This window comes from Caretta caretta, chromosome 6, assembly GCF_965140235.1.
Source record: "Caretta caretta isolate rCarCar2 chromosome 6, rCarCar1.hap1, whole genome shotgun sequence".
Classification (NCBI taxonomy): domain Eukaryota; kingdom Metazoa; phylum Chordata; order Testudines; family Cheloniidae; genus Caretta; species Caretta caretta.
Genome location: NC_134211.1, coordinates 87,995,631 through 88,009,683, shown reverse-complemented (window position 1 = coordinate 88,009,683; position 14,053 = coordinate 87,995,631). Strand labels below are relative to the sequence as shown.

Sequence of the window (14,053 nt, the reverse complement as noted above, 5' to 3'; positions counted from 1 at the left end):
CTTCCTGGGAATGTCCTCCCAATCGATGAGCAGTGGGAAAGGCGATCATTGGCTATTGAAGCAGCGACGACAGAGAGGGCGGGTTTAGAGGCCTGGCCACACCGCTAATTGGAGTAGCCTACAGGTATCCACTGACCAATGAGCTGGTAGGGCCCGCCGGAGGGCGGGGCTAGGTACAGCCCGTGAGGACCAGAGATGACAGTAAAAAGAAAAGGAGTACGTGTGGCACCTTAGAGACTAACCAATTTATTTGACCATAAGCTTTCGTGAGCTACAGAGCCAACTGGGAGCCCAAAGCGGAGCCAAAATGGGGTCACCTGGGGGTGGAGCCGGGGCGCGGACCCGAACCCGAGAGGTGAGAAAAGGGAGGGAGCCGAGCACCAGGGGGCTGTTACCATGGGAACAACCGGCGTGTTCTTTGCCCTCTCCGAGTAACAGCTTCAGGGCGCGTGCGGGATTGACGGGCTGTGTGACGCAGTCACCTCAGCGCCATGGTCCCGTTACCCTGGCAACGGAGCACCTCCCCTGCCCTGGCCCCTGAGGGGCTCTTACCCCGATTGCGCGGGGGACTGAGGTCAAGGGAGGCCACGTGATTTGCCCGGAGTCACCCAGGAAAGCCACGGCGAAGCGGGGACTTGAAGAAGCCAGGTCGCCCCGTGCCTGCACCACCGGTCAGTGCTTTGTCCCCTCCTGGCCCCCATCCCTCTTTACTAGCCAGATACCTTGGACATCAGCAGCTCCCTGAAATGAATCGCTGAGGGTCAGGAGGGATAGTTGGGCTCCGATTTTGGAAGGCTACAGGGGGACCCTTTGTCGGCCTTATGGAGAGGATGTAGCCTCTGCCCCCTAAGGTTACAGCCAGCTTCCATTATAAAACCTATTTTAACCTCCCTACAAATATAGCATGGAAAATGTACATGGCCTGACAACTGCCAGATTTACCCCAGAGGTCGAAGAGGGGTGTTTGTGTTACAGGTCATTGAAAAATTACCCTGACGTTTGTTTCTTTGTCACCCACTATCTCGGAAATGCTTGTTCATAACTCTCCACGTTTCCCAAATAGTTAAATCTCCTTAAAACTCCCAACCTGGCACTATTTGGGGAAAAACAGATTGTAATTAAGCAAAGTTGTTAATGAATTTTGTTGTAGATAGTTTGGGATTGATTCCTGCTGCCATTGACTCCAGTGAGAGTTAGAGGCTCAATCCTGCTCCCGTCTCTATAAATGAGAGGTTTTTTCTATTAATGGCAGTTGGAACAGGATTGGGTACCATAGGCCTGATTCACAGCTATGTCCAAAAAGTGCTGGACACAACTGAAGGTGGGGAGGAGAACATACAGGACTGAGTTGCATAGATTATAGTGTGTAAACTGAAACAGCCCCACCAGCAAGACCTTTGCATGACAGGGAGAGCTAGAGAGGCACTGGGTATTCTGTTTTTTGTGGAGTTTAGGTCAGCTCTTTTATGTTGTATTTTCTGCCTTCCTGCACCAATGGGAATGCAGCTGGCTAAGCTGGAGTTGGCATCAGAACAAGCAGTAGGCTGTGTGTGGGAGATGCCTCTCAGAGCTCAAGACATTAGTGTCAGACAGTTATTAATGGCTTTACTGAACATCCAGTCTGATCTCTCTAGGTGTTTCCACCTCAAGATTCTTCAGATTCTGAGCCAGAAACAGAGAGAGTTGGTGGTATCACTCAGCCCAGGACAGATGAGCAGCTGGATTTTCTCCAGGCAGGCAAGGAGATGGCAGCTGCCTCAGGCTCAGCTAAGGGGTATTATGACACATTGCAGGCACTCAAGATGAAAAACAGACAGTATCTGTTAGAACTGGGCTTGCTCTACCAGGTAAAATTGGAGAGTGACCAGAAACCCTTCAAGGAGGAACTGGAAGATTTCTTCCAAGACAACGGGCGATTGACTCTGCAGGGCAAGCCCTATGAGGCTTCAAGGTAGGACACATTGGAAAGCTGTTATTTTCCTTCTGCTCATTATCTTCCTGAAAATGCCTCCAGCTGAATACCGATATTGACCAAGTAAGTGAGGCCTAACCCTCCACTCAGTGGCATTTCTGTTTGTCTATCTGTAACATGATAACTTTGGAATACCGTGTTGGGTCAATGCCAAAATTTCAGGGAACGTTCTAGGCATCAAGGGGTGAGGGGCCCAGCTGTGTGTGCAGCTTGGCCTACATAAGCAACAAAGTATACAGATCTCTAGTATATTGCATTTATGTAGCACTTTTGATCAGAGGTTCTCAAAGGACTTTACAAATGTACATAAGTGTCACTTCTACCCAGCCAGAAGGTAGCTCTCTATTGCACGTCCCTTTGAGACTTCTTATCACTTTATTTGTTACTGCCTCTTTAATAATCATGTCTTTGTCCTACCCACAGATCTAGTATCATAAGCCAGTCCAGTTCTTTAACTGACCTAAACTTGGACAGTCCTTGGGATCAGCAAAATCCTCTCTCACTTCCTCAGTCCCACCTGAGGCCAAAGACTGCTGCATCTACCTGGGTCTCTACTATCACCATCCCCAAGCCCTTCAAGATGACTTTGCGTGAGGCTCATAAAAAGCCCCAGGTGATGAAATCACGTGCATCCCTTGAGATGGAGAAACAAAGGAACAAAAGACAAAGTCAGGAGGAGGCAGAGTGCCAGAAACAATTCCGGGCACAGCCAGTGCCTGCCCATGTCTACTTGCCACTCTACCAGGAAATAATGGAGCAGAATGAGATTCGCAGGGAGGTGGCAACACAGAAGAGAAAAGAGTTGCTCCTTTCCACTCAGCGACCCTTCAGCTTCCTGGAGAAGGAGGACAAGAAAAAGGAGGCCATCAGACAGAAGGTCTTGGCAGCACTGGCTCCAGTTGAGAACTCCAAACCAAAAGGCAGCAAGACAGTCCCTAAATCCATCTATAACCCAGTTCTTGGGGATAAACTCAAAGGTAAAGTGCTTAGTGGTCTTCCTGTAGGAGGGATTCCATGTCTGCCTCACTTTGCCAGTCATGTCTCTCGCTGTCTGGCTGCCATGACAATGCATGCTGGGAAATAACATGTTCTGCTTCTTGTCCTGTCAGGCTCTTCCTGATAGGGACATCTCTCCAGGAGAAGATTGCTCAGAGCCATAAGAAAGAAGTAGTTGTCCCAGGTGTAGGGATTGAAAGAGGGCTGCTTGTTAGCCTGTCCGTCCACCATGTACAAACATTTATTTTATCAGAGTAAAGCAGGGAGGCAGGACTCTCACACCTTGAAGCAGGCAGTGAGAACTTCCCAGCATCTGCAGCATGTGAATTGGGAAGGCATTTTCTCCACCGTGTAGTATTGCATAGTTACATGAATTACATGAAGAGGTAATGCAGTTTTGGTGTAGCAGTGTTGGTCCCAGGATATTAGAGAAACAAGGTGGGCGAGGTAATGTCTTTTATTGGACCAACTTCTGTTGGTGCGACAAGCTTTTGAGTTACACAGAGCTCTTTTTCAGTTCTGGGAAAGGTACTCAGTGTCATAGCTAAATACAAGGTTGAACTGCATAAGTAAACTATCTGTTCAACCTTGTATTTAGCTGTGACAGTCAGAATACCTTTCCCAGACCAAAGAGCTCTGTGTAGCTCACATGTTTGTCTCTCTCACCAACAAAACTTGGTCCAATACAAGATATTACCTCACTCATCTTGTCTTTGTAATGAGGGAGTAATGGTTAAAGTAGATCAAAATAGGAGGGGGAGTCACCAATTCTAGTGATGTTGTCACGTAGTGACATGACATTGCATCAACCTGTGTGATGGAACGTGGCCCAGAGAAGAGCATGGGAATGTTGATCTTTGAAAAAGATCCATGTCTCCAAGAAAGCTCATAGCTGTCCAATCATGAGCGTGTACAAATACACATGAATACACAGCATGGGAAAGGCTGTAGGAGCACATCCCTTGTGCTCCCAACCACCCCCTCCTCTCATACATCCCACCATGGAATGCCAGAACAGGAGAGGAACCTGATGGGGTAATTCACTTTTTCCCCTGGATGGGAGGGGGGAACCAGCAGTGGGACAGATCTTCCAAGAAGGCAGATGGGAGATTATAATTTGGCCAATCATTTCTCTCCTATCAGGTGCCACTGCTGCTCCACATATATTGATAATAAGGCTTGGAGTCCTATATAAGGTGCTCAGCCAAGCCACTGCTTCTCCTTCTTCCCCACTCCTGATTCTTCTACCAGATGAATCTTTATTTCACCAGCCAATGAAGAAGCAAGAGCAGGAGCCATAGAAGTTCTGACACGACACCTCTAGCTTGTTCGTCTTATATCAGGGGACAAGCTCTGTGATGGCACTGGCTCAGCTCCTTTAACTGGCTTGGCTGATGTCAATGCACAGGACTTTGTTAGGTTAGTGACATGCCCCTTTAGCTTACTTTGCTGATATCAAGTTAGAAGTCTCTCTGAAGTCACCAACTTAAAACCTCTAGATTTCTGGTCTGTTGTTAAAGGGAATGATGTTGTATGGTCACTCAGTGCCTCTTTTTGTCCGGACTGATGTCAAGGCATCTTTGAACTCATGGGCTCAGCAGCTTTAGCATGCTGTTCTGATGCCAAGGTACAAGTGCCCCTGAGCTCATTGGCTCACCCCCTCTAGCTTGCTGAGTTGATGTGGAAGTACAGGCCTTCATGAGGGTTACTAGCTCAGGGAAATTTACACCTTCTTCTGAAACATCTAGTATTGGCCACTGGTGGATTAGATAGATTTACAATATTTTCCAGTACAACAGGGGTCGGACTGTTGATTCTGAGCTACATGGACTATGATGGTCTGTGACAGAGTTGGCAGTGGAAGATTAAAGGACATGATCAATCTTAAAAGTTCAAGATGGGGAACATCTATTAAGTTATGAAAGTCTATACAAGATTGTTCCCCACAGTCTTGTTTCCAGGGCTCTATATAGTCCACTTTTAAATGTCCCAAGCACTGAGGCTTCCACCAGTTCCTTCAAGCAAGAAGTCCTTGCTAAGTACAGCTCTGTCAGGGAACTTTTCCTCATATTCAGCCTACTTGAAGACCCCTAAATAAATTTTCCTTCCTTCAGATATTTATAGACTTGTTACACTGTGGTTGTTGTTTAGGCAAATGGCACATACTTAGCTCTTGAGAAATCAATCCCCTAATCATTTTTAGTGCTCTTCTCAGTCCCTCAACCTTGTCAATATTTTTCTGGTACTATGGTGCCAGGCACTCAAACCACTGTTGCAGGCAGACCTCACCAGAGCCATGTACAGTCTCTCATCACCTCCATGCTCTGTGACATGATGTGTTTCTATATATTACCCAAATTTGCATTGGCCATTTTAAAGCCATATCGCATTTCTTTGCAAATGTCTAATTTGCTAATTGCTGTAATCCATATCCCTTTACATTGAGTGTGTTTGTTATAATTTTTTCAGCAGCTATACTATCTTGTAATGTACTATTCTAAATGGACTGTTAGACTGAATGTATAGGGAAGCCATATAAGACACTTGGTTGGTTAGACAGCTGGTGTGATCTGAGAGTGTTGCCTGATTGGGTGGATCATTGTTTTGCTATTTTATGCTGTACCGTTATGGTCGATATCCCAGCAGCCCATGTGGTACCCTGTACCATTGTAATTAGGTAACTGACCAATTGGATGTGCACAAGTGCAGGTTTCATGTGTTAGATAAGAATCAGTGGAAAAAATTGAACATTTTCAATAGAATGTCATGCTTAAGTCATTATAACCTTGTAAACTGTATAAACCTTGTATATTTCTGCACAAGCCCTATAAAAACCTTATTGTTCCATCAGCACTATCCACCATCCTGTCTAAAAGTGGAAAAATTATTTTGTGTACATAGTGTCCACGAAAATGGCACACGTGAAAGAAGTCAAAGTTGCATATTATCCCTACAACATACACTCTCCACCTCCCATGGAAAATTAGGCCCAGAAATGACATGAAATGAGGACTTCAGGGATGCAGAACTCTGCTCCCCACTGTATGCATTTTTACCCGGAATCTTTTCTAATATGGACTAAGGTTACTGGATCCTGTATAGAAAAAAAAAATCACCTAGTAAAAGTATACTCAAGTTACAATGTCTGGATCATGTGATCAGCCGCAGGGACATTAGTCAATAGAAGAAAACAACAGATCATCACAGAGCCCCCTTACCATCACATTCCTGCAGGACAGAAGGGTGCAGCTACCTTCCCCAGCACCCTTATGGTAGTGGTGGAGAAACAACCTGTCCAGTAACTGCACCCCGGAGGGATGGTGTGCTTAGTAATTTATGACACAGCAAGGGAGAAAAATCAGTCCATGGTGCTTGTGAGGGGTTGGGAAAAAGTCATAAAGGACCAATCTTGCATTTTGGGTAGAAAAATGCACTAAGCAAACAAATACTGAACACTCTACTTGTGTTAGCCTCTCCCATTATGATGAAGTATTTGTAGGAGCAAGGTCTCACTGTGCTCCCAACCTCTCCCTTTTCTGTGTTGGCAGTTCCCAACACCCTCTGCCAGTCTTTATTCTCATTGATTTGGTTTTGTTTCCCAGAAGCTGAACTCTACAGGAAAATCCGCATTCAGATGAGAGCCAAGGATTTGTTGGAAAACTCCTTGGCTCCTATTGATCCTAGCAACAGACAAAGAGAGCCACAGGCCCGAATCGCCACCAAAACCAAACAAGAAAAACTCAGCTTCCTGCAAGACAACTTCAGCTTTAAACCAAGAATTAACCCAGCGGTGCCTGATTTTGAAAGACTTTACTGGGTGTTTCAGAGAGAAGCAATAAGGATACGAGAAGTCAAAGAGCCAACTCGTAATCAACCATTTAAACTGAGAACCTCCAATCTCCACTGCAGGCAGAGACAGGCTAATGAGCAGAAAATGAAGGTGAGGGGATGATGTGTTTCTGTAGCATTACACCCTTCACACCGCGCCAGGTGTCCGATTGCTGGGATCTCTGTCTTCTGATTTGTAATCATATATATTTTTACTGAAGCTGACCTACCTGACAGGGAGACCTGTCTGCTCTTGTCTAACATGGCCCCTTCCTAGATCCCTGGTCAGCCAGAGACAGGGCATTGAAGAGTGAAGCAAAGGCAGCCAAGGCTCAGCCACTTCTGCCTAATCCTAGACAGGTTCCCCACTGAGATCAATCTGTCTTCTGCCTGCTAGAGGAGAGCTGAGGGGAACAGACTCCGTTCAAGACCAAAGTCCAAGACCTTCCCCAAAACAAGACAGAGTACAGTGAGCTGCTTCTGCCAGACAGAGGGAGAAAACTGGGTTCATGGTGTAATATGAGCAGTTGGGCACCAAAACACTGATCCAGTGGGCTGCCTCCAGGAGTATCTGGGACATGGTAACCCAACAGTGTATTCCAGAATGATGAGAATAATAGCCTTTCCATTGTTCCGTTCTTTATACTGTGCTAGGAAGAAGTCATACAATGTGGTTTTTTTAAATATTATAATTTGCCTTATGTATTTTCAACAACCTTATTTCCTTATCTATATTGAACAATTTGTGCCATTTATTAGAAACTCACCTCTTTGTAAACATTATGCATTCTTACATTATTTTTTTAAATATTTTATAAGTAATCAAGAAGAAAGGGAAAATTCATGCAGAATATCTGCACAAGCTTGTGGACAACGACATGCATTAGGCTGTGGAATAGTCTTCCAAGGAAAGTGGTGAAAGATGGTCTTTAAAATTAGACTGACAAAACCCTGGAAAGTGATAATGCTGCACTGGGAAGAGATGGACAAGATTATCTTTTCGATCTCTCTCTTCAGTGCCTTGTTAAGGACTCCCACCAACCTCATTGGTAGGCGTGAATTGGAGGTCAGTCCTCACAGACTGCTGCAGACATGTTTGAGTCTCTTCAGTAGCCACCTAAAGAACAACAAAGGAGTTTCCGCACATTTCACAATTATACTAAACTAGATTTCATTTCTATCTGGATTTTCAGCAGCCTTCCAAGGCTCCAGTGCAAAGAAGTTGTTCTCTGACTGGTCTCTCCTCGCTCTCTTGCAACACCCTTCCAGTGCACATTACAGATGCAACAAGAAAGAGGGAATCAGCGATGAGGTGAGTAGGAAAAAAAGTACTTGGTTACAGAACCATGCCCCACTAATAATACAGTAGAGAAGATGACATTTGAAATAGTTTAGCTCTTCCCCATCACACCTGCCACTCCCACCAATGCCTACATTGGTTTTTCTGGAAGCAGCTTCTCCCCAATTGAATGACAAGAGGTGCTGCCTTCAGTAAGATATGTTTTTTTCCTTCTGCATGTCTGTCTCTCTCTCATTTCTTAAATAGTCCCATCACTTTAGTATCCAAGTGCCTATTGTTCTCCCTCTCTCATCTTCTTCCTCCATATATTTCCCCTTTGCTAATCCCTTTCCCTTGCTTGTTCCCTCTCTTACCATGCTCCTCCCAAGTATTTTTGGCATTACATGGCAGTAACACATTAATTATCTTTTTAGACAGGTTGTCACACTTCAGCATTAGCAAAGTGAGATTCCCAGCCAACATTCCTGCACTTTGAAATGAACCTGTTGCCCCGTTACCCACTTTTCTCTGTGTAGATACTCCCAGGAAGACAAAAAGAGCAGGGAAAATGAAGGAATTCATTGGATGGAGATACAGAGAAAAAAATGTCAGGCTATGCATAAATCTATGAGTAGTCGAGCAAAAGCAATGGATCCTCATAAAAGCCTGAAGGAGACGCACAAGGAGAAGATGAAACAAAACTGGTCAGTATCCCAGGCCACATTGATAGATAGCTCTTTGCAGCAGTAGCTTGTTTTTAACAACAAAAGATAATTGCTTTGGAAGGGGATTGAACCTGGCCACCTATGACCCAAAATCTACCTTCCTCGGGCAGCCATGCTCATTTCACTGTCATTTTTATTTTATTTTTTTTTGCATTTCAACACAGCTCTTTCCAAATAATAGAAAAAGCCACAAGTATCACATTTTCTGTGAATGCCTCCACCACTGCAACCTCAATATTTGTGTTTGTATTAACTGTTTCACTTTTCATCTTTAAGTGGAACCTTACCTAATACTGTGTACCCTGCAGCAGCATAAGTGCATTTTCTCTGATGCACACAGTATGTGAAACAGAAGCAAAGTAATTAAGAGCATGTCCTGGGGATATTTGAGATGAGGATTTCCAACTTTTGATCAGAAACCAAGAAGTCAGTCTTAGGGCACCACAATTAGTCAGGGAACTTTTCCATTTCAGGCAGAATGACCGCAAAAGAACAAAGGAGTACAAAAAAGAACTGGAAGAAATGCAGATACGAGTCAAGAACCGACCATATCTCTTCGAACAGGTCACAAAGGTAACCACTCAAAGCTCCAGTACCAGTATGGAGCACAAGAAATTTTGTCAGCTAGTTTTTGAGATGAGTAAGGAAGCTGGGTGGAATTCAGTCAGGAATAAGAAGGTGCAAAGCTATGTAGTCTCTGGACTAAATTCAGAAAGGGACAGACCTAGAACAGCTTCCCATTTAATGTTTGGCAAACTCCCTGCCTCCCTCAGGAAGAATACCACTCCACTGTGCTCAGCTGCTCTGTGAAGCTTTGCAGCTACTTACTAATTTATAATGCAGTAACACCCCAAGGCCGTAATCAGGATTAGGGCTTCATTCTACCAGGCACTATATGAACTCCTTGTCCCTGCCCTGAATAACATAGTTTACAATGTAAAAATCTACAACTAACCATTTGAAGACCATACTCAGTTTGGTGTTTATTCTGTACTTTTGTTTGGAAAGTGGCAGACAGGTCCTAGAAAGAAACAATGTAGTCCCTCCAATCAACTGCAAGCTTGTTGGGCAGGGACTATTTATTCAGTACCTCTCATCACTGTACAGTATCCTCTACATATCATACTATATTAAAAATAAGCAGCTTAAAACACAAACTTTTACAGTGGCTGCAAACACTGTACCATGTAAAAAAACTCCCTTCTGGGTTTCCTCTTTCAAATTCTACACATCAGCTCTGAGCTGTGGAATAGTCTGATTAGATGTAGGGACAAGCCAGCTGCACATTAAACTAAGCCTCTTAAGAGAGCTGTCTTCCCAGCTCATGATAAAACTGTTCAGCTGAGCACTTGATCTGTGTGGGAAGAGAAAGACACAGGCATCTCTGTACAGTAACCCCACTGAGGTCAATCTCCTGTTTGTCAGGCTAAAAAGAATTAGCCAAGGTTGGTGTGGCATTCACTCACCTAAAGAGGAGGCCATCCACACTGATAGTATGGTTTAGCCTTTAGAAGAGCTGTCTAATTTCTGGATGGATGACATCTTGGAATGGGCAAATTTGCAGAGTTTAGTTGGAGTCAATGAAAGATGTTGGATTAGTGAGGGGGAGAGGACTTCTGGCTGCTTACAAGTGGATTGGGTGGGACTCCAAAGTGGATCTAATTCCCACACCAGTCCCACCTTACTCCCCTGTGCCTCAAATTACCTGCTTCCCGATCTCTCCCTCAAACTGGAAACCAGCACAGAGAAAGAAGGGTGTAGCTAAATCAGGATTGGGGTATAGCTGTTGGCCTACTAGGACGAGGATGCTGTTCGCAGGGGGTGTGAGAGGGGCAAGGAACAGGAGTGTGGAAGGAGGTGGCTCACAGTTGTGACTCTGAACAGAGCTTTCTCTATTATCACAGCCCCTGTGTAGCTGCTAGGAACCGAAACCTTCTAGATAGAATTATTTTAGGGTGTCCATTATGGGGAAGGACCCAGTTCAGGTTGGTTCATTTTTCTGTTTCAATTCCATAGCATGATGCCCGGCAAGAGGCAGAGAGACACTACCGGGACACCCTTTGTCAGGTGGGGCTGAATGAGGAATTTGTAAGGAACAAAGGGAGAGATGCTACTGACCTACCAAAGGAGGAAGAGACTGAAACTCACAGGTAATCAAAGCAGTAAGGATATAGAACCAACTCTCCTGTCTTTGGCTAGACAGAAACATTCTTCCTCCTTGTTCCCAAAGAATTCTAATCTGTGCCATCACAGGTGAAGAGTATAATTCAGTTATGCTGTATCAAGTAATAAGGCTCCCCTATTGCTCTTTGTGCTTATGACCCGTATGACCAGACTTCTGCTTCTCATGCATAAAGTAGCTCAGATCATTTCCAATAGTTAACAAAAGGTTCTGACTGTTTCTACAGAGCGCAGGAGTCTCAGAGGGACACAGACATTGGCACGATACAGGAAGAAGAATCTTAGGAAGAGCAGAGAACAAAGAAAATGACAACATAAGAACCCTGCACAAGACTCAGTGGACCTACTTTCAATTATTTCCTTTAGTCCAAGATGCTTGAAAGCAGCAGTTCTAAACTTTACACTTGCATGACCCCATTTTCAGACTTATTGCTTCCTGTGACCTGACAGCATGGAGGATGCCATTTTGTAGAGCAAGCATGATCTCACACACACTGTCCATGCAAGGTCACGCTGTGTGGAGCAAAGTGGCATCCTCCACACACTCAGGAGCACTGTAAACACATCCACTGATGACATGACTGCAGTCCCATCTGCCGATGGCACAATCCCACTTGGGGTCACAATCCATAGTTTGGGAACCAGTGTTCTAGAGTTTCAACAGTAGAACCTCAGAGTTATGAACACCTCGGAAATGGAGGTTATTTATAACTCTGAAATATTTGTAACTGAACAAAACATGGTTGTTCTTTCAGAAGTTTACAACTGAACATTGACTTAATACAGCTTTGAAACTTTACTATGCAGAAGAAAAATGCTGCTTTCCCTTTTTTTTAGTAGTTTGCTTTTAACACAGCACTGTACTGTATTTGCTTTTTTTTTTTTTTTCTTTCCCCTCCCATCTCTGATGCTGCCTAATTGTGTATTTCTGGTTCCAAATAAGGTTTGCAGTTGGTCAGTTTCTAACTCAGATTCTATTGTCTTTTCAAGTGTCTGACTTAAGAGAAAGTTGCTGTGGTTTGGATGACATAGGAAGACTATACACAGGAGCAAGAAGGATTGACTCTTGCCTAGAACACTTCTTGCCCCTCTCCCTGGTCTCCTCCTAAATCCCTCAAAAGTGTTCCTCAGTGGACTCATTTCCCTGTCCCTTATTCTGGTTTTCAGGTTTAGAACCAACAGTGAGACTGCGTGAAGCAGGGAGAGAGGAGGGTGATGGGTTGGGGCACTATTGCTGAAAAAAGAGAGGTAGACCTGAAGGCATGTACACTTGTGTTCACTTCCTTTGTACTCAAAAGACTCTGAATGGAAAGGGAAAATTTAGTAGATTTTAAAATTTTGCTCTGAAGCTGTCCCTTGTTTTTGATGTTGATTTCTGTTGATGTTTCATGTTGCATATGTATGTTGAAGTGGATTTTAAGTAAGATATTTGTACAGAATAATAGGTTTATGGATTTGAATTCCCCTGGGGAGAAGATTTGAAAAGAAGTTCTTCTCTAGCATCTTGCCTCTGCACCAGCTGAGCAGCAGCTCTGCTCCTCTCCTATTGTTATGGAGACACGGTCTTGCCATAAAAGTTGCAACCACTTTCCATTATAAAGCTCTATTTTAGCCCCTTGTAACTTTGGCTCAGATCATGGGTTTGGCATGATTTACTGTGAAGGGTGTCAGTGCAAGGTTTGAGGAAATTCGTCACATTTTGAGCTCCATGTAATTAAAAAGCTATCCAAATCTGAAGTTTGGGCTCCTGTCCAATGTTGTTCTCTCCTAGCTCAAAATCAGTTTTTTAAAACCCCTTAAAGCTCCCTGAAGTCATGTCCTGCCTATATGCTGTAATTAAGCAAAGTTCCTAGAAATATAGGGCTGGAAGGGAACTTGAGAGCTCTTCTAATCCAACTCCTTGTGCTGAGACAGGACCAAGTATACCTAGACCATCCCTGACAGATGTTTTCTAACCTGTTCTTAAAAACCTCCAATGGCAGGGATTCCACCACCTACGTTGGGGGCCTATTCCAGCACTTAACTATCCTTAATGACAGGTTTCAGAGGAACAGCCGTGTTAGTCTGTATTCGCAAAAAGAAAAGGAGTACTTGTGGCACCTTAGAGACTAACCAATTTATTTGAGCATGAGCTTTCGTGAGCCACAGCTCACTTCATCAGATGTGTACCGTGGAGGTTCTTTAATTGTGATGGCTGCTTTACAGTAAACCAGAGAAAACAAGTCAGGCTTATGCATAAATGGTTACCAAAATTTATTAAGCTAGATTCTAATCATGTGGTTACAAAATTGCTAGTGCCTACTTATTTAAATGTAGAGATGTTACACACACACAAACAAGTTACAAAACTGAAGCCACAATCCCAAAGAAAGAAAACAAAGTATAGAGCTCTATTTCAAAATATGTGTACACTAAAGATAGGAGATCAGGTGTGGGTGCTTCTTACCCTCCTTGCATCTCTCGATTCCAGCGGTGCCAAGCCAGGATCGGTCACTCAATTCCGCGGAAAGACGAATAAGGGACAAGGCGTAGGGACCCTCTTAGCTGCAGAAGCCTTGGGAGGCTGTCACTTATCTGACCAGCAGATAGATAGTGAAAAGCACTCAAAAATCATGGTGCTGTAGGTCCCCTACTTATACCTCTGTACTCCTTTATTCTCTTTCTCCTTTCTTATGCCAAATTGAGGCTGGTCTGTCGGGGTGACGCCAGCTTTTGCAAGAGTAGTTTACACTTGCAAGGGAGAGAAACAATAAGTTTCGACTACTGGACATTTCTTTTATCAGGGTAAATATTTTCCCACCTAGGATGTTGGTGTGTGTGCATCACGCTACTTAGTAGGGGCTAAGAGCCAGGTCTGTCACAGGGCCTCTGCCTGCTGTGAGCTTAATCGTCGTATCTGTTCCCAGAGGCACAGTTTCCACGGTACACATCTGATGAAGTGAGCTGTGGCTCACGAAAGCTCATGCTCAAATAAATTGGTTAGTCTCTAAGGTGCCACAAGTACTCCTTTTCTTTTAACTATCCTTATAATTAGAAAGTTTTTCCCAATATTTAACAAATTTCCCTTGCTGA

General features: G+C 44.1%; 1 protein-coding gene across 1 annotated transcript; it reads left to right on the top strand.

Moving 5' to 3' along the window:
• The first annotated feature begins 175 nt into the window (after nt 1–175).
• FAM161B (FAM161 centrosomal protein B) lies at nt 176–12,718 on the top strand. The gene is given in 10 exon segments (XM_048855958.2): nt 176–355; nt 1,635–1,951; nt 2,396–2,949; nt 6,571–6,908; nt 7,990–8,108; nt 8,612–8,779; nt 9,274–9,373; nt 10,817–10,950; nt 11,209–11,258; nt 11,261–12,718. Coding segments are annotated over 10 exon segments (1,929 nt in total). The 5' UTR covers nt 176–307; the 3' UTR covers nt 11,362–12,718.
• Nucleotides 12,719–14,053: the final 1,335 nt, after the last annotated feature.